We start from the raw sequence: 20,280 nt of genomic DNA on the forward strand, positions 1-20,280 counted from the left end.
AACTTTGAAAGCAAACGCCAGATTGCCACGTATTCCCCAATACAAAATATCTAACGAATGCGAGAAGGCATTATTAACGATCATTTATGATTTGATCGATAAAGATGTTATCGAAGAAACAACAGGAAACGTTTGTAACAGTCCAGTTTTACCGGTCTTAAAACGTACTGATCCTTCACAGCCCCCTGTGTATAGGTTTGTGATTGACCTCCGAGAAGTAAATAAGGTAGTTATACCGCAGTTTCCAGTCGTCCCCGACATTACTGCTTTATTGACAATGGTTCCAGCTTCAGCAGCTTGGTTCTCGGTGATTGACCTGAAGAACGCTTTCTTCAGCGTCCCGATCGCCGAAGAGAGTAGAGACCTTTTCGGCTTCAATTTAGGAGGACGAAGCTTCCGCTTCAAAAGCGCTCCTCAAGGCTACTGCGAAAGCCCATCAATATTCAGTCAGGCTCTGAAAACACAACTAGACACAATTGTACTGCCAGATGGGTCAACATTGATTCAGTACGTAGACGATCTACTGATCGCTGCAGACACTGAAGAGATTTGCAAGGAAGCTACGTTGTCGCTATTACGTCACCTATGTGACATGAAGCACAAAGTCTCCCTTTCAAAACTGCAATTTTGTCAACAAGAAGTAACCTACCTAGGTCACATCTTATCGAAGGAGGGAAGGAGACTGACACCAGAAAGAATACAGGCAATCACAGAACTAAGTGCCCCAAGGACACAGAGAGGTGTTCGAGCCTTTTTGGGCATTACATCGTACTGTAGACAATGGATACCGAATTTCTCACTACTAGCCAAACCCTTACTGTCACTACTCCGCAAAGACACGCCTAATCCTATGCCTTGGTCTGAAGATTGTCAGACGAGTTTCCACGAGTTGCGCGACGCATTGTGTTCGGCTCCTGTGTTGGGAAACCCCAACTACAGTAAGCCTTTTACATTGTATGTCCACGAAAAAGAAGGTTGTGCATTATCAGTCTTAACGCAACTCTTTGGGGACAAACAGCGCCCATGCGCGTATTTTTCGGCAACTCTGGATCCAGTGGCTAAGGCACTGCCAAGTTGTCTAAGAGCAACAGCCGCAGCAGCTGTCTGCATTCGACAGTCTGCTGGATTAGTCATGAATAACACTTTGATCGTTATGGTTCCGCATGCAGTAGACATTTTGCTAAATAGGACAACGACACAACACCTTACTAGCGCTCGACTATCCAGTTACGAACTTACCCTGCTAGCAAGTCACATCCATATAAAGAGGTGTGATACACTCAACCCCGCTACGTTATTACCCATCCCGACAGAGACAGACAAGATTGACAAACATGACTGCTGTTTCAGGACCGAGGAAGAGACAAAAGGGAGAGTAGACTTACAAGACACTCCCCTTCCCGAATGCAATGATACTCTATGGGTTGATGGTTCATGTTTCAAGTTGCCGAATGGTGATACGACTACAGCATATGCCGTAACGACGTTACACACCATTGTAGAGACTGCACGCATTTCCCACAGTTCTGCACAAGCTGCAGAGTTGATAGCGCTTACTAGAGCATGTGTGCTGGCGAAAGGAAAGCGAGTGAATGTGTACACTGACAGCCAATATGCCTTTGGGGTGGCTCACAGTTTTGGGAGATTATGGCGTGAACGTGGGTTCCTTACGTCCCATGGTGCAAAGATACAACATGGCCAGCTAGTCAATGAGCTCCTTGAGTCACTCACCTTGCCCCTACAAGTCGCCATTATAAAATGCAGTGCACACAAAAAGATTCAGGATGATGTTGGCCGTGGGAATGCATTGGCAGATGAGGTTGCGAAAGAAACTGCAAGGAACACAATGAGTCGGATGTATGTCATGGGTCCCGCTAGATGGATTGCTGATGTGGGAATGTGTGAGGACACCATTGAAAGCGTAAAATCGATACAAGCCGAGGCCACTGAGAACGAGATGAATGAATGGAGAGAAAGCACAGGTAGATTGGATGCGAATGGTTGTTGGGTCGAATTATCGGAACACCAGCGATGGTTATTACCTAATGCATACGTACTTGCAGTAGTAACGATGGCTCACGGAATGGCACACATCAGTTCGAGAGGAATATGTAAACTATTGGCCCCAGTAGGGCAGAATAGCAATATCCCAAAATGTGCAAAGAATGTGGTCGAAAAGTGTATGGTATGTTTGAAGTACAATCCCGGTAGGGGAACCCCAACTCCAGCTGGTCATTTTGCGCATCCAACGTACCCGTTCGAGGTTTTGCAGCTCGATTTCATCCACATGGAGAGGTGCAACAATCTGAAATACGTTCTCGTTGTTGTTTGCGCCTTTTCAAGGTGGGTGGAAGCTTACCCCCTTAAGGACAACACCGCCTTATCTACTGCCAAAGCCCTTGTCAAAGAGTTCTTCCCTAGGTTCGGTATGCCTAGAATCGTCTGGAGTGATAACGGAAGTGAATTCGTAGGATGCGTGATGAAGAGAGTGTGTGAGTGTTTAGGCATCCACCAGAAATTCCACTCTGCAAATCACCCCCAATCAGCTGGATTAGTAGAGTGCTACAATGGCACTCTAAAACTCAAACTAGCCAAGATCCAAGCCAGTACAGGTCTTAAATGGCCTGACGCCCTGCCTCTAGCATTTTTGTCAACCAGGACGACTGTCCACTCCAGGTTAGGACTTAGCCCCCATGAGATTGTGTTTGGCCGCCCAGCCAACGTCTGGGGCGTGCCAAGACCCAAGAAACTAAGCGAGATAGAACACCCCGTACTGCTTGACTATTTGTGCGAATTGACAACTAAATTGCGTGTTTTACACCAACAGGTTCACAGTTCTTCTCCACCAGCCTCTGACGATCCAGGTCACCTCATCGAACCCGGTTCGTGGGTTTTGTTGCGGAATTTTCAGCGCACCAACAACGGACAACCGAGGTGGACCGGACCGCACCTAGTACTACTTTCAACAAGATCTGCTGTGCGAGTGGAAGGCAAGAAGAACTGGGTACATGGGACCCACTGCAAACGGGTCCCTCTACCCCTTCCATACGACCGGTGGGTCAACAAAGGACTTGCCGACTCTGAGACAGAATCCGTATCTCACTTCATCCCTTTCAGCGATGCCCGTTTGAAAGAAACTAGTACCGAAAAGGAGAGTGATCATATTTTGCAAGGACTTGTGTCACCATCTATGCAATTGGACACTACTGAACCTGAAACGCTGTTTGAAGATCACACCGTACCTGGGAAACGACGATACAACCTGCGGTCTAGACAAAAGAACTAATAAAAGTTTGATCTAATGTAATTTCCTTTTTCCCCTAAGAACTATTTTTGGATTTTCAGCTCTCTCGTCCCAAGGGAACTAGCTCATTTTTGATTTTTCGAACCGCCATCCGGTTCTGCTGCTAGGGTCGCGGTTGAAGTCTGGGGAGTGCAACTGGGAAGTTCTAGGTCCACGGTTCTGATTGGTCCACGGGAGTTACCCCGGACTGAGCAGAGCGCGCTCCCTTGGAGAATCAATCAACCACCGCGGGCAGCAACTAGAGGATGGAGTTTCCAAGGGTAGAGAGACCTGTCAGGCTCACGAACTTCAGAAAACAGTTATGCACGATACTGTCCAGAAGAAGATTCCTGATACTATGTGTTTTAATGTTATGTAGCATACTTGTGTTTTTTACTAGTTATACACTATTCGTTTTTAAAGTTACCTTTTCGAATGACACCCAGCCACCACCTCCTCCCACTATTTCTCCACACTACTTTCACCCTTTACCTGAACACGAGTCTGCCCGAAGACTCGAATTTGTAAACAACTCTTTCATCCAGCTTCTACACCAACACCAGTCCATAATGAACACGTCAAACTGTTGGATATGCGGACTTATGCCACACACAACCGATAAGGGGATCCCATACTTCATTTTGCCATTCAGCTACTATGGTTCTCTGTGGGCTTTCCAGACCATGTTCTTATTCGCCCTAGAACCATACCCGACCCGTTCCGCTGCGAGGGATTCCAGTAACAAGGCAATAATTGCAGGGATAAGGAACATGAGTAGGGATATCGACACATATCTGACAATGCCCAAAGATGAACTGAGTCCCTACACTCGTCGGAACGTGACTAAACATGGGGTTTACCTGGTCAAGAGCCAGGCAGCACAGAAATCTCGCCCAGTTTGGATAGTTCCCCACCGAGGTCACTTATGCTTACAGGGTATTGGTAGGAACCCCACAGCACAGTTAGGAAAGAGCATTTGCACGGAAACATATGTATTTACTTCCCGAACTTCCCCTATACTCTTGGCAGCCAAAGGCACGTATTTCGTTTGCCACGACCAAGCCTACACGTGGTTGCCCCCTGATTTCTCAGGTACATGTTTTATTTCATTTCTGCTGCCTCCTACCTACACGGCCCGAGCAGATTACCATCGGACAAGGACAGCTAGAGGTGTCGTGAGTAAAGACGACACCGCGGGTCAGGAATTCGCTGACTTCGCAAAGGGTTTTCTGCCATTTTGGGGGCCTATGGGGAACAGCAGGAATATTCGCCAGTTAGCACGGATAGTTGAATCCGCCGTGATTACTACGGCCGGAGCCCTTGGCAATTTGACAACAGAGCTTCAGTCGGATCGACTTATGACCCTTCAGAACCGAATTGCCTTAGACATCATACTCGCCGATCGTGGTGGTGTGTGTAGAGTCATCCAATCCAGTTGCTGCATATTCATCCCTGATAACGCACCGACAGTATACCAGGCCATCTCCAAACTGCACGAAATATCTGGTTCCCTTCACATTGAGAAAGGGGATTGGTCCCTGCTGGAGTGGTTCTGGGAACTGATCACTGCCTGGGGATGGAAAACTTTGATTTTCATTGGGATGATCTTGGCACTTCTGTTCATGTTTTGCTTGTGTATACAGTGTGCTCCTGCACTATGTGGCCTCTGTGCTACCTCGTGTGTACGGAAGCCTGTGTCGCAGGACGAGCTGAGTAACAGAATGATGCTACAGCAACATCTCCACGAATTTCTTCATACCGATTTGGACTCAGATTAGCATGAGTTATTGCCTTATATGAGGGCAAAAGGAGGGTCTGTGGTTCTCAAATTCCGGACCCTGTTGTTCTCCCGATATCGAGGTCCAATACCCGTGTCACGAAACCTCAACGTACCGAGACGATTTTGGAGTCTACGAACCGATAATGATTAGGACATCATTCCTATGTATTTGCGTTACAATCGAGGGTTGCCAACACCCCTAAATCACAGTTTCCGTCCCATCCCTTAAACTCCATTTTGTGAACGGCATCCATCTTGCATCTTGCCCTCATGATAAGTCAATTAAAGGTCGAGCTTGATCCAAATAGACACGTCCACCTTTCGTGACTTTCCCCTGACCTGTCCCAACTGACTCCACTGTCTTCGGCCAAACCTGTTTAGGCAGCTCCTTGCCCAGTGGCCGAATGCGATAGCATCTACGCATAACATTCCACGAACCATTCACTACATACAGACCATGCTTTCTGCAAACATGCACCTGTCCACGTTCCTTGTTTATGGCCAGGTTTATGACTGGGTTACACCTTTCTTTATTGAGGTTTCATCGATATCTGATGGGAGTTCCAGGCCTAACTGGGTAATCTATCAACGAACTGGACATCTAAAATATGGGCTTGCTTACATGACTTCGCTCTTTGTATTATTGTAGAAATATGTATATTGCCGTACCATAAACTCAAGAATTCTTGCTTGAAGCCATGTATCTTGTATATAAGGAGAAGGCTGGTTCTGTAAAAATGAACAGTCTCCCAAGAACCTACTCTCCGTGTGGTGTACTTCTGGGACACGTGTTACTTGGTAGCTACCAATAAAACTTGATCTTTGACTGCGACTAGAAGACTCCGTGTTTCTGTGGTCCGGAACAAGGGAGAACTCAGAGGTCTTCGGGTGTTATCCCCTGACACCAGCGGGTTCCTAAAAACCCGTTACCTCAGCAGATACTTGATCTTGAGTACTGCTACTCAGGCAAACTTGATCTTCATTATTGGGGTCAAGCATTATTCCTAGCTCTCTAAAGTGGCGCCCACCTAATAGGTTTGACCCATCTTTTACAATATAGACCATACCACTGGTGGACCTTCCTCTGAAATCTATACACATCTCTACCATGCCCACCAGGTATATAGGTTCTCCAGCATAACTTGTTGGAGATATGTCAGGTTCTAACACATTAAGACTAGAAGTACCAAAAAGATCATCCATATCATGTTGATTAATTATCGTAAATAGAGAACAGGAATCTGCGTAAACGACCAATGGTTTTTATGTCTTCGCATCCACATTTTTCACTTGAAATATGTACCGAGGAGATTGCTCCTCTCCGCTGCAAACTACTTTTACCTGATTATTCTACCCCTCTCTGCACACTCTTGCGAAATGTCCCTTCCTGTTGCACTTCATACATGTTGCATTGCGGACAGTGCAATGAACATTGTTCGCAAGATGGTTACTGCTGCCGCACCTGAAAGATTTTAACCCTTTAGTTACGCTCACAGTTTTTTCCGTTTTGACTTCTCTTGCTTTCACTTTAAGAATCTCACTGTCATTGTTGTCATCATGATACCCTTTTGCATTTACTACACTACAGACTGGTTCTTTGGGTGGGTTAATTTTTAAAATGCGCTCAGCAGTGTGTTCAATAGATTGTGCCATACTAATAGCTTCTTTCAAGAAAGGGTTTTTTGATAGGAGTTTCTCTCTTATGCGGGGATTGTGGGTACACCTTACTAACTGATCTCTGATAAGGGAGTCATTCAGTTCACCAAACTAGCATAATTGATTTAAGCCTCTGAGTGCAGCTATGTAATTACTGACCGACTCCTGTTTGCCCTGTACGCGAGTAAATAACTTGTGCCTCTCTAGGACGACCTTTACCTTGTCACCAAAGTGATTTTCCAATTTCAAAAGTGTGATTTTAAATACATCCATAACAACCTCATCATCTTCTAACTCGGGATCAGGTAGGGTATCATATATTTTCCTACCTTGAACACCAAGGTTGTGTAACAGGACATGTTGTTTACGAACAGCAGAGAACTCCCCCCCCCCCCCAATGGCAATAAGGTATGAATCGAACATGTTATCCAATCCTTCCAATGAATTTCTGGATCCCCAATTTCATTTAAATAATAGGGGGGGTTGGCTCATGGACGAAGCAGCCATGGAGGAGGAAAGACTTCCCTGAAAGCTATAGAAGTTGGGGAGAAGGTTCAATGTAGGTACTCACTATATAAGTTTTCACTGATTATGCGGTAGCATACATTAGAACTAGAGATCCTCACAAGAGGTTAATACATCACACAGGTACTAAGATGGGCAGAATCAGAACATATGTATCAGTATATCAAGAGGGGAATGCACCTAAGGATTCAATCACTGGAATACCATTATAACATGCTAACAGTCGACAAGGTACTGGGAGTATAGAAAGTATTAGAGGTACAATGTAGATAATAACTCTATAAGGTTTTCACTGACTGTACAGTAGCACTACAAGGAAACTTCATTAGGAATTAATCACAACCCAATGTTATTAACATAGGTACAATCAGAACATGGATATCCAGGATAACCTGAGAAAAATGCAGGAGGGTAGAAGTATGCTATAAACCCAGAATAAAGGAGTGACCCTGAAAAGACAACACCAGTTAAATGACCTAAAGTTGAATGTTTACATGTCCTGTAGTGAAGGTAAGAATATACAGGCGAATACCACAGTAGTAGGAGGAGAGAAAAATGGTGTGTGAATCACCGTGAAGGATGCAGTGACCCACTGGCGAGTGCAGCTGTTCGAATGGTGGACAGTGTTGCTTGGATAGCCAGCTATAATAAAGATAGTAGAGAGGTGTGCGTATCACCGTTGATGACACACACAAACAATAGTATTAGGATAATAAAACTCCTTGCCAGATAAAAAATATGCGTTACACCGTGGGGTTACTCCAACATATGAAAAGGACCAATGGGCTGAAGCAAAGGATCCTGGTGCCTCAGGACATCAGAGGAAATAACAGAACGTCCTACTTGAGTCCTTGTGAAGTTATTGAAACGTAAGTATCTTGAAAACCCTGCTCTGGCAGCCAATTGAAGAAGATTTCCTGAAGAGGCGTCCCTGAGGAGCTGGAGCGTCGGGTGTGCCTCATGAAATTCCTTGTAATTCCAGCTTAGGGGCGTTGAGGCACGTTTCTGACTGGCAGTTGTCACTTGAGAAACAGCTTGAATTGAGAATGCTAAGGCGGCAACGGGAACTGGCGCTTAACGTCGCACAGGAAATATCTTTAAAAGCGGCTGGGGCGTAGGTGTCTTCATCTGTCCGGACATTAAACCGGGGCAACAACTTGTGCACCGGAATCCTCCTTGAGATAGGAACCCCGCCGGCCCCGCCAAATACTTGAAAGGAGGACTGACGAATGTAGGAAGGCTACGCGGCAGTACGTTCCCACACAAAACCGCGAAACAGCTGACAGGAAACTTAAAGCTGCAGCTGTGCACACGACACCGTGTATCCCCCAGCCACTGATAACACTGTATATCTTCTCAGGAACCGGCACAGCAGGGGCACAAATGGCAACCGAGAACTCAAGGGCAAACACAGTCAGCAACGACAGGGCCGCTGATAACAGAGCACAGGATACCTTCTCAGGAACCGGCACTGTGGGACAGAAACGGCAACCAAGAACTCAGGGTCAGTCACAGTCAGTAACGTCGGCTTTTTAAAAGAAGAGGAGAATGACAACCCGTCGGCACTGTAACAGCTTCTCGCACTCACAGAGGGTCACGATCCGAGGGACGGAACCACCGAACCTGCAGCCATATTCACGTCTCCATGGACACTTGGGTAGCTGATATTAGTCGCACTGAGACCTCCACAGGGACCCTCACCCTTGGCAGCATAACAGCATGAACAGCATCAGAGTACCGTGCACCAGTGACTAAGCATCTGCAACAATTCCATCCTTCGGAAGGGAATCTTCTCCACAAGGCACCTTATTTTAACCTCAAACTGAAGAGGATGGAGAGAATACTGAAAGGGGAGGTGACAGCACGGCCCCCTGCGCCGCTCTCCTCGTCGCCAGTGTTATAAAGATGAAACTTGAAGCGGAAGAAGGTAAGAGCAGACTTTATTCTGTCACCCACTCTCCATGACTGCCTGAGAGATGCCAACATTCTAAGGCAAGTTCTGGCAGGACATACCAACAGGGGAGGGGGTAAAAACGGGAGGAACGTACCACAAGGAAGTGTCAGACAGCACGGAAGATTACAACACAAAGTGTGTCCAATCTGGACCATAATACTTCCAGTTATCCTTCCTTTGTCTCTTAGACCATCTGCGTCCTGTGGATTCTAAGTCTATGTCATGGAATTCTGAATATTCTTGGTTCTCCTTATCTTCTGTCCTACTGACTTCGGTAATTGGCTGTGGTCTTTAAATCTTAGATCACAGTCTTTTCATCTTTCCTCATAGATACTGGTTATTTCGGGCATCTAGATCACCTTCAGAGGCAGAGTCCAAGACAGTCTTTTCGACTCCACACTCCAACTCTGAGGAACTTGCACCAGGCAGCTCAGTTTCTGCTTCCCACCTGTCTCTCTTTTCTGTGGATTCGCAGTCTTAATTTGGAGCCCGGATCCTCAGTTGCTGTAGACTCTGAGCTTTCACTTTTCTCTTAGGCTCATGAGGCTCTGCTGGAAGCTGTGGAGCTCCCAATGGACCTTCAGCCCTCCTTCTGTCAGATACTTCGAATTGAGGTGATCTTGAGGAGTCAGAAGGAACAGGTCCCCCCTCTTCTTCTACTCGTCTGCACCTTTTGAGATGGTTAGCGTGAATCCAATTCGGCAGTCCGACACACTTCACAACCGTATTAGGATATGCATTTTTGTAATTATTTGCTACTGAAAGTACACTTTTTAAAACATAATCCGATACATAATATGATGCAACAGGCATTCCATTCTGCTGCCTTTTATTGTAAATGGATGTCCAAGGATGGAGTTTTAGCAGATCCCCAACTATGTAAGGAAAGTTGTTATTTATTATAGCCGTAGAGGGTTATTGAAATGTGGTTTGTTCTTGTCGGAACCACCATATTGGGGTAATTCTAACCATATAATTAATGTTTTTAATCCTGGCAGCACAATAGGCAAATGATTCATTTTTTAACCAGAAAAGAATTGTTCAGAGGGAACTTGGCACAATAGGCAAGATTAAGGCACACAGAGCTCCCCGCATCTAAGCCCTGTGCAGAAAAGGAATGGAACTTGAGGCAAATACCATGGTTTGGATGACTTGTAAAGGGACTCCTATGTAAGAGACGGAGCAATGACAATAACTGAAAGAAGAACACTATGTTTGGGACTTCAATTTGGCCTCAGTCTGGTCTTCTTCTCAATCCGATTGTGCAGGAGCTCAGTGAGCGCCCACATCATAACCATGTCTAAAGTGCTTCCAGGTCAGTGATTGAATGCATACGTGACTCTAGAGGAATTTATATAGCACAAACCTAGCTGAGAGAGGGCTGGATCAATAAACAGAAGGCATAAGCCCTGTGCTATATTTCATTATTATTACAATGTGGAAGGATATAGGGCGAAGGTTGGCTCCTAGGGTGCAAGGAGGCATTGCCCTCTGATGAGGTGTGTCATATCATGGAAGAATCAGACCTCAAACCTTTGCCTTGCAACATGAAATTTCAAAGCCATTGCAGTGTTGCTGCATGGGGCCCAGAGTCACAGCTGAGGATACCTGGTCTTGCTACGAGGCTTTTGTTGATGTGGCTCAGTGAAGGTTTTGATGTAGAAAAGTCTTTCTGAGCATTGGAAAAATGCACCTGTGTATGCAGCTCAGGTCGTTGCTGTTGAACGTTGCAAATAGGCTTCTCGCAAACACGATTGTCATGTTTGTCAGTCTACTATGATCATTTATATCAATGTATGCATGCTGGAGTTTCTAACAAGACTTGGTAAATCTTACTATGATTTAGATCTCGGCGGATGGGTTACTCCGTCACAACTTTGATCCCATCAGCCGGAATACAAATCCAATAAGTTATAATGGTATTTGTATTTTGGCAGACAGAATATCTGGCACTGTTGTGACAGATTAACCCGTCTGCCAAGATATAGATCAGGCCCTCTGTCTTCACTGGATTGTAGGCCCGAGGGTCAGAACCCTACCCGCCATTGAAGATAAACTATCAACTAGTGGAGTTAGTTAACAGAGAGCTGTTCTCTAGGATTTGTGGGAAATCCTTCGGCTTCTATCTTCTTCACTCCAGGTTCTGGATAACCTAATGTGTGAAAAGAAAAATAAAAACCGTATAAAGTTATAGAGTATACAGATTGAACAGTCACTCCAGCTAATGCAATCAGGTGGGAGACCACAATAGGAAGGAAAACCTAGATGAAGCCATCACAGCGGGTGACTTTCAAAGCATTTTATCAACTGTTCACATCCAGGCTTAACACACAATGACATGAGAGTTGCTTTGGAGCACTACACGTGGCTGGTGCAATGAATGTATTGAGCACATCTATCTTCAATCCACAGCAATCACAGAATATCCTCAATGCCATGAAAAAGTCTTCATTTCTTTGGGGAAATGGTCCTCTTCTACGTCCCTGACGCCTAGTAGAACTCATCAATGACCTTCTCGTACAAAGTCAAGATGACGGGTCGCTTGAGTTTGAGTGTTGGACCTAGGATACAGAGGAACAGAAGGAGAAAGTCTGTGAAGAAGATGAAGGAGAAGAAACCCCATCAAAGTACATCCAGAAATATCATAGTCACATATGAAAAGCTTGCAACTCTGTGTCTTTGCCTGGCCTTGGTTAAAATGTCCTCTTTGGTGACACATCGATCCGTAAATTGCAGGTAGTTTACCATCCAGTGATTTCAAACTACCAGCATTAATTCAATTTAGTTGCATGCAGAGAATCTCTTTACCTTTACTTAGAGACCAACATCAGGAGCTTCTCAAGGGCCCAATGTTAGGCTGGTGGATAAGGCTGGCAGGCTGCCGCTAAACCCTAAATCGGGCTCTAAATCAATTGTAGGAGTGATGTCATTGAGGCCCTGACTCAACCCTCACTGCTGACAAATAAAGGCCGCGGAGAGTGGGTTATGTGCATATTGTGGCCTTGTCTGGCCTTGTAATAAACTTCTGCTTCTCTCAGCACTAGGCCATGACCAGTGGGTTATGGCCACATGAGTGCTGCACTAATTGCCTGGCCATTGGTGATGTCATTATCTAATGTTTTATATGCAAGTTATGGATTGTAGCCCTAACCATATCTTACCATAACTTCAATTTACTCTAGAGAGCCATTCCTTCTGTGCACAGCTGTTGGACACGGCCTCGTGGCGTGGTCCAACCCCTCCCGCATGGTGGGCCCAGGACGACCTCGGCCCTCCATCAACCTACTATCAACCCCCCTGATACGAACATTCACGAACCCTCGGCGAGAGCAGCCTCCCCGGCAATCTACGGCTCTCCCCCTTCCTGGTACCCCGGCGGTCCCCGCTCAACAACGCTGCCGGACGGTCACCCATGCCAGGCCACCATGTCCGGCCCGACGCCATCTTGGGGCCATCACGGCCCGAGCACGTGGCCGCAGCCTTCCCTGGGCCCGGCCCAGCAAGCCCCGACATCGAGGCACCAAGGTCCTCCCAGGTGGTTGATTGGCCACTTGGCGGATCCCGGAGAAGGGGAGTTTCGATGGGCCTCCAGCCGTCCCCGGACGCCTGGTAGCAATCGCCCTCCAGCCTCCCTGGGCGCTGGCTCCACCCCCCTGCTGGGTGTCTGGACACCTTCATCCCGGCCCCTCTGACCCCCAGGCGCGAGGGTCCGGACATCAAAGGACTCCAGTCCTATACCTGGGCCAGCCCCGGATTAGGGCTTGAGTTGTATCTTGGAGTCGAAGCCCTGCTGACCTCGTCGCGGCTGATCCTGATCCGAACTCTTGCACCTGGAGCCTTCGAGGCCCTGCTGACGCTGTCGCGGCCTGACCAAGCTGAACCACCTTCGAGGCCCTGCTGAGGCTGTCGCGGCCTGACCGAACGGAACCACCTTCGAGGCCCTGCTGACGCTGTCGCGGCCTGACCAAGCTGAACCACCTTCGAGGCCCTGCTGACGCTGTCGCGGCCTGACCGAACTGAACCACCTTTGAGGCCCTGCTGACGCTGTCGCGGCCTGACCAAGCTGAACCACCTTCGAGGCCCTGCTGACGCTGTCGCGGCCTGACCGAACTGAGCCACCTTCGAGGCCCTGCTGATGCTGTCGCGGCCTGACCCCTTGAACTATCCACGCACCAGTTGGTGCTGAGACTGTCCCGCTACCCCCTATCCCCGAAACCAAGACTTACGGATCCCTCGATCCCTGCCTGCTATCCTGCCAAGAACTTGCCTTAATTACTTATATAAAGATTCTTGTGAATACTCCCCCTGTGTGGTGTCCATCTGTAAGTAGTGTGATTGCTCTGCTGTTACGATTGTAGGAGAGGAACCTCACCAAGGTGGCCTCCCTACGGCGCTCGGCCTATTCTATACCGAGAGGTGGGTCTCGGGGCGGGCAGTCAGACACCTTCTGTCTCCCCTGGGATCGCCTTTCCAACATTGGTGGCAAGCGACGGGATCCGAGCCCGCGCAAATTGTACAGCGAGTAACACGTCACTACTAACAGAGACCCACAACCACGATGACTACTAAGGAAGCCGGAACGACCACAGAATTCCAGAAGGAACGATTAGAGGAATACACCCATAAAGAACTTAAACAATTTTGCAAAGACTTGGGTATCGCTACCACCGGACTAAACACGAAAGACGATTTCAAAGGAGCACTGCAAGCCTGGGTGGAGACCGGAGCGGCCACCCCCCAAACGAACAATGACATTGTCCTAGAAGTACCCGTGAGTACCGTCATAGCCCCCGTAGGAGAAAGAACCGACAACAGAGAACCGGGCCTCTCCCACGAAGACGCCCGGGAGCGAGAGAGGAGTCGGCTCCATGAACTAGAGCTCGCCCGACTTCGGCTGGACGGAGAACTCCAATTAGCAGAGAAGAAAATGGCCCTTGAACAACTGCGATTAGAGGGAGATCTGGAAGAAAGGCGAAGGCAGAGGGAATTGGAAGAAAAAAAGCTCACGTACGAACACGAGCGTGGCCTCAAAGAACTAGAGATCAAAGCCAAGATCGAAGAGGCTGGCGGTAGCCCGTAACCCTCCACCTCCTGCCGACCCGAAGGTCCACATCCCGAAGGATATCGTCAAGGAATACTACAAGAATGACGATATCCAGCAATGGTTCAAGGCGTACGAAGTTGCCATGACCGCGCACCGCATCCCGCGAAAAGACTGGGGTGCCGGCTTATGGGGGAGATTCGTCAGCGAAGGAAGAGACACCCTGCTAGAGCTGGCCGAGGACGTGATGTCCTCCTATGACCACATGAAGGACGCCCTGCTCGTCCGGTATGGCCTCACCCCCGAGATGTACCGGCAGAGATTCAGAGACTGCAAGAAAATCCCCGGTACAACGTGGGTCGAGTATGTGAACTTTTATAGCAGGGCCCTGGAAGGATGGATAAAGGGCAGCAAAGTGTCCACCTACGAGCAGCTGTTCGACCTCATCGTTTGGGAGCACCTCTCCAACAGCTGCTTCATCGAGCTCAGACAGCATCTACTCGACAGCAAGCTGACCGAGCCCCGAAAACTCGCCGTCGAGGCTGATCGATGGGTGAGCACCCGGGTCCCCCGGACCCCGATAGGAGAAACAGGACCGAACGGCCGGGGGCACCCCCGCCAGCGAGGCGGCGGAGGAGGCCAGAACCAGAGCCGAGACTTTCCACCGGCACCGGGCCGGAGTCCACCTCGGGGGTCCCCCCAGAATAACACTTCACCGTCCCTGATCAGAAGAGGGACCCCCCCAGCACGGCCGGGGCCCCGCCCGAACATTACTTGCCACAGATGCCAGCGGCCAGGTCACTATGCCAGTGACCCCCTCTGCCCCATGAATCAGCGTCCCGGCACCACTGGGCCTCCGACCCGCCAGTTCGCTGCTGCAACCCTGGGAGAAGGGGGAGAAGAGGACGAAGAGGTCTACGGGGAAGATCAGATAGAATATGAACCGGCCATGGCCCTAGCCTGCCTGGGCCAAAGAGACATGGTCCCCCAGGCCCCGCTACCGAGCAACACTTGAAAGTACCGTCAGTGGGTCCACATCAATGGACGGCGGACCGAAGCCCTCCGAGACACGGGAGCCAGTGTGACGGCCGTCGGCTGCCTCCTGGTGACCCCCGAACAGATCATACCAAACGTACGATGCCCCGTGAGGGCCGCCGACAACTCTGAAACTCTATGCCAGATGGCCCGAATCCCCTTCGAGTGGGGGGGAGTGTCGGGCACCCTCAAGGTGACCGTCCGGGACGACGCCCCCGTGGACTGCCTACTTGGAAACGACCTCGAGAGCTCTCCCTGGGCCCAAGTCGAGCGGAGAGAGCACCTCGGGATGATGGGACTACCAGAGTGGGTCTGCGCGACGACCCGATCTATGGCGGCCCGAGCCCCGGCGGCGACCGAGGCCGCCCCAACCGAAGAGCCGGAGTGGCCCGAGCCACCACCACCCGCAGACGGCGAAGAATCCGACTCCGAGCCCCGACCATCGGAGCCCGACCGCAGAAACAGCCCCGAGCTCAGCGACATACCCGAACTAGCCCAATGGCGCCAAGAGGGTGGTCCCACCCGAGAACAGTTCCGGCAGGAACAGAAGGCCTGCCCTTCCCTCGAGGGGACCCGGCAGCAAGCCACTGCCCAAGCTACCGGGGACACCTCGGGGTCCCACTGGGTCTACTGGGACCACGGCCTCCTATACAGTGAACAAAAAATTGCCGAGCTGGGGGCCAGCCGAGTGTTAGTGGTCCCCCTACGATTCAGAGACTTCCTTTTGAACCTGGCACACGATGTGCCCCTCGCCGGGCACCTGGGGCAGGACAAAACCTACAGTCGCCTGGTGACCCACTTCTATTGGCCCAAAATGCGCAACGATGTGCACAACCACTGACGCACCTGCCCGACATGCCAAGCCAGCGGAAAGAGCGGGGGGAAGGTGAAGGCCCCGCTCCAACCCTTTCCAGTAGTGACCACCCCCTTCGAGCGAGTGGGGATTGACGTTGTGGGGCCTCTGGACCCCCAAACATCGCAGGGGCATCGCTTCATCGTTGTCCTGGTGGACCACGCCACCCGCTATCCAGAAGCCATCCCCCTCCGAACCATCACGGCTCCCGTGGTGGGCCGAGCCCTGATGGGGATCTTCTGCAGAGTGGGGTTCCCCTGAGAGGTCGTGAGCGATCGGGGCACGAACTTTATCTCAAAATATATGCGGTCCCTGTGGCAACAATGCGGGGTCACATATAAGTTCACCACCCCGTATCACCCCCAGGGGAATGGACTTGTGGAGCGGTTTAACCGAACACTCAAGGGGATGATCCAGGGCCTAGAAGAGCCACTCCGCCGCAAATGGGACGTTCTGCTGCCGTTCCTCTTGTTTGCCTATCGGGAGGTACCGCAGAAGTCTCTGGGGTTCAGCCCCTTTGAGCTCTTGTACGGGCACCCTGTTCGAGGTCCTCTCAGCCTGGTCAAGGAAGGCTGGGAAACTACAGTCCAAGACGCACCGCCGGATGTCTACCGGTACCTCCTGACCCACCGAAACCAAACTCGGAAGTTCCGGGCCCTTGCGGAGGCCAACCTGGAGGCCAGTCAGGAGGACATGAAACGCTGGTATGACCAGAACTCCTCATCCATCGAGTTCGAGCCGGGCCAGCAGGTCTGGGTCATGTCCCCGGTCGAACCTTGTGCCCTTCAGGACAAATGGTCGGGCCCCTTCAAAGTGATCGAGCGCAAGAGCCCCGTCACCTACCTCGTGGACCTGGAGTCTCCCCGGAACCCCCTCCGGGTTCTGCACGCCAACCGGCTCAAGCCTCACTTCGCCCGCACAGAACTAAGCCTGCTGCTAGCTACCGACGATGGGACCGAAGACGACTCCGAGCCCTTGCCCGACCTCCTAACGTGCGCTGAGAAAGACGGTTCCGTCGAGGGGATCTCTCTCTCCCCCGACCTAACCCCCGCACAGCGCAGAGATTGCCAAGAACTGTTGGGACAATTCACGGACCTGTTCTCCCTCACCCCCGGGGTTACCCAGTGGTGTGTCCACGATGTCGACACCGGGGACAGTCAGCCAGTGCGACACCGGGCCTACCGAGTCCCCGACCGAGTTCGGGCCTGCATCCAAACAGAAGTTACCAAGATGCTGGCCCTGGGGGTGGTCGAACCCTCAGACAGTCCCTGGGCCAGCCCAGTTGTCCTGGTCCCCAAGGCCGCCGCACCTGGCAACCCGCCAGAACTCCGGTTTTGCGTGGACTACCGGGGACTGAATGCTGTTACCAGAACCGACGCACATACCATCCCCCGGGCCGACAAACTAATCGACCGCCTGGGAGCCGCCAAGTACCTCAGTACCTTCGACCTCACCGCCGGGTATTGGCAGATCGGCCTCACCCCTGGCGCCCAGGAGCGATCAGCCTTCTCCACACCCGATGGTCACTTTCAGTTCAAAGTGATGCCCTTCGGCATGAAAAACGCCCCGGCCACCTTCCAGAGACTAGTAAACAAGGTGCTGGCGGGACTGGAAGAATTCAGTGCCGCCTACCTAGACGACATTGCGGTGTACAGCCTCCACTGGGCCGAGCACCTGAAGCACCTCTGGGAGGTCCTGACGGCCCTCCGATGGGCCGGACTAACTGTGAAGGCAAGCAAATGCCAGATAGGCCAAGGGTCCGTGACCTATCTGGGACACCAAGTGGGGAGCGGCCAAGTGGCTCCCCTCCGACCTAATATTGACGCCATCGTAGCCTGGGAGCCCCCAGTCAGCCAGACCGCCGTCCGAGCCTTCCTGGGGCTCACTGGATATTATCGGCGCTTCATCAAAAACTATGGGAGCATTGTGGGGCCCCTCACTGAACTGACCTCGAAGAACCGGCCACAGAAAGTACAATGGACACCCGCGTGTCAGGTGGCCTTCGAGACATTGAAAACAGCCATGTGCACCGCCCCTGTGCTCCAAGCCCCTGACTACAGCCGGGAGTTCGTAGTCCAGACCGACGCCTCGGAGCACGGCATCGGGGCGGTCCTATCTCAGATTGACCCCGAGGGGGTTGACCATCCTGTGGCCTTCATCAGCCGGCGGCTGCTGGCCAGAGAACAACGATGGAGCACCATCGAGAGAGGGGCCTTCGCCGTCGTATGGGCCCTCAAGAAACTCAGGCCCTACCTCTTCGGCACCCACTTCCGGGTGCAGACCGACCACCGGCCCCTACGGTGGCTGATGCACATGCGGGGCGAAAACCCGAAGCTGTTGCGATGGTCCATCTCCCTCCAAGGGATGGATTTCACTGTGGAGCATCGCCCTGGCAACGACCACGCCAACGCTGATGGCCTGTCCCGGTTTTTCCGCCTCGACGAAGAGAGTCCCCAGGAAGATGGATGACTCTCCCCACCTTCAGCTGGAGGGGACGTGTTTTGGACACGGCCTCGTGGCGTGGTCCGACCCCTCCCGCATGGTGGGCCCAGGACGACCTCGGCCCTCCATCAACCTACTATCAACCCCCCTGATACGAACATTCACGAACCCTCGGCGAGAGCAGCCTCCCCGGCAATCTACGGCTCTCCCCCTTCCTGGTACCCCGGCGGTCCCCGCTCAACAACGCTGCTGGACGGTCGCCCATGCCAGGCCACCATGTCCGGCCCGACGCCATCTTGGGGCCATCACGGCCCGAGCACGTGGCCGCAGCCTTCCCTGGGCCCGGCCCAGCAAGCCCCGACATCGAGGCACCAAGGTCCTCCCAGGTGGTTGATTGGCCACTTGGCGGATCCCGGAGAAGGGGAGTTTCGATGGGCCTCCAGCCCGTCCGCGGACGCCTGGTAGCAATCGCCCTCCAGCCTCCCTGGGCGCTGGCTCCACCCCCCTGCTGGGTGTCTGGACACCTTCATCCCGGCCCCTCTGACCCCCAGGCGCGAGGGTCCGGACATCAAAGGACTCCAGTCCTATATCTGGGCCAGCCACGGATTAGGGCTTGAGTTGTATCTTGGAGTCGAAGCCCTGCTGACCTCGTCGCGGCTGATCCTGATCCGAACTCTTGCACCTGGAACCTTCGAGGCCCTGCTGACGCTGTCGCGGCCTGACCAAGCTGAACCACCTTTGAGGCCCTGCTGACGCTGTCGCGGCCTGACCGAACTGAACCACCTTCGAGGCCCTGCTGACGCTGTCGCGGCCTGACCCCTTGAACTATCCACGCACCAGTTGGTGCCGAGACTGTCCCGCTACCCCCTATCCCCGAAACCAAGACTTACGGATCCCTCCCTGCCTGCTATCCTGCCAAGAACTTGCCTTAATTACTTATATAAAGATTCTTGTGAATACTCCCCCTGTGTGGTGTCCATCTGTAAGTAGTGTGATTGCTCTGCTGTTACGATTGTAGGAGAGGAACCTCACCAAGGGGGCCTCCCTACGGCGCTCGGCCTATTCTATACCGAGAGGTGGGTCTCGGGGCGGGCAGTCAGACACCTTCTGTCTCCCCTGGGATCGCCTTTCCAACAACAGCTTTCAGTTTTAAGAGGTTTGATGACCCAACAACAGGTGTTACAAACTTCCTTGTCAAATGAGGGGCATTTTATATTTAAATCTAGGACTACATACCTGGGTTCAAGGGCTGTCGTGCAGGCTAGAAGACCACAGATTGCTAACTTTTAAATCTCTTAAGCCCACTGGCACTTTATTTTAATTCATATTTCTCAAAAACAACTTGAAAACGACTAAACTGATTTACACAAAAACGAAGCAAAGGCACTTCCCTGGTTAAACTTCTAGCTTCATGGAACGTTTGCTGTAATTAATTTCTTTGTGTAAAAGAGAGCAAAGATTCCCAAGAGAGATACAACAGAAAAGGCCGCTTTTTTGACCACCTCATTAAGGGTTCCCTCTTGAAAAATTTGCATGAAACTCAAAATATCAAGAACAAGCGTTGAGCAGATCTGTAAAACTGCACCAAAGTTTTAAGCAGAAGAATACATTTTGACCTCTCCATTTACCTTTGCCCCCACTTCTCGACCTTAGTTTAACATGCTTACAGCCTACCAAATTTAATGCAGAATCCTTAAAAACACCTAAGTTA

General features: G+C 50.9%; 1 protein-coding gene across 1 annotated transcript in view; it reads right to left on the reverse strand.

The window, feature by feature from the left end:
- Positions 1 to 11,688: 11,688 nt before the first annotated feature.
- LOC144820054 (long-chain-fatty-acid--CoA ligase ACSBG2-like) overlaps positions 11,689 to 20,280 on the reverse strand; it is a 191,671-nt gene continuing 183,079 nt past the window's right edge. Inside the window, exon 15 of the mRNA XM_078677708.1 lies at positions 11,689 to 11,759. Coding sequence (XP_078533834.1) covers positions 11,689 to 11,759 — 71 coding nt within the window. The remainder of the gene's footprint in view (positions 11,760 to 20,280) is intronic.

Source organism: Lissotriton helveticus, chromosome 2_1 (assembly GCF_964261635.1).
Source record: "Lissotriton helveticus chromosome 2_1, aLisHel1.1, whole genome shotgun sequence".
NCBI lineage: Eukaryota > Metazoa > Chordata > Amphibia > Caudata > Salamandridae > Lissotriton > Lissotriton helveticus.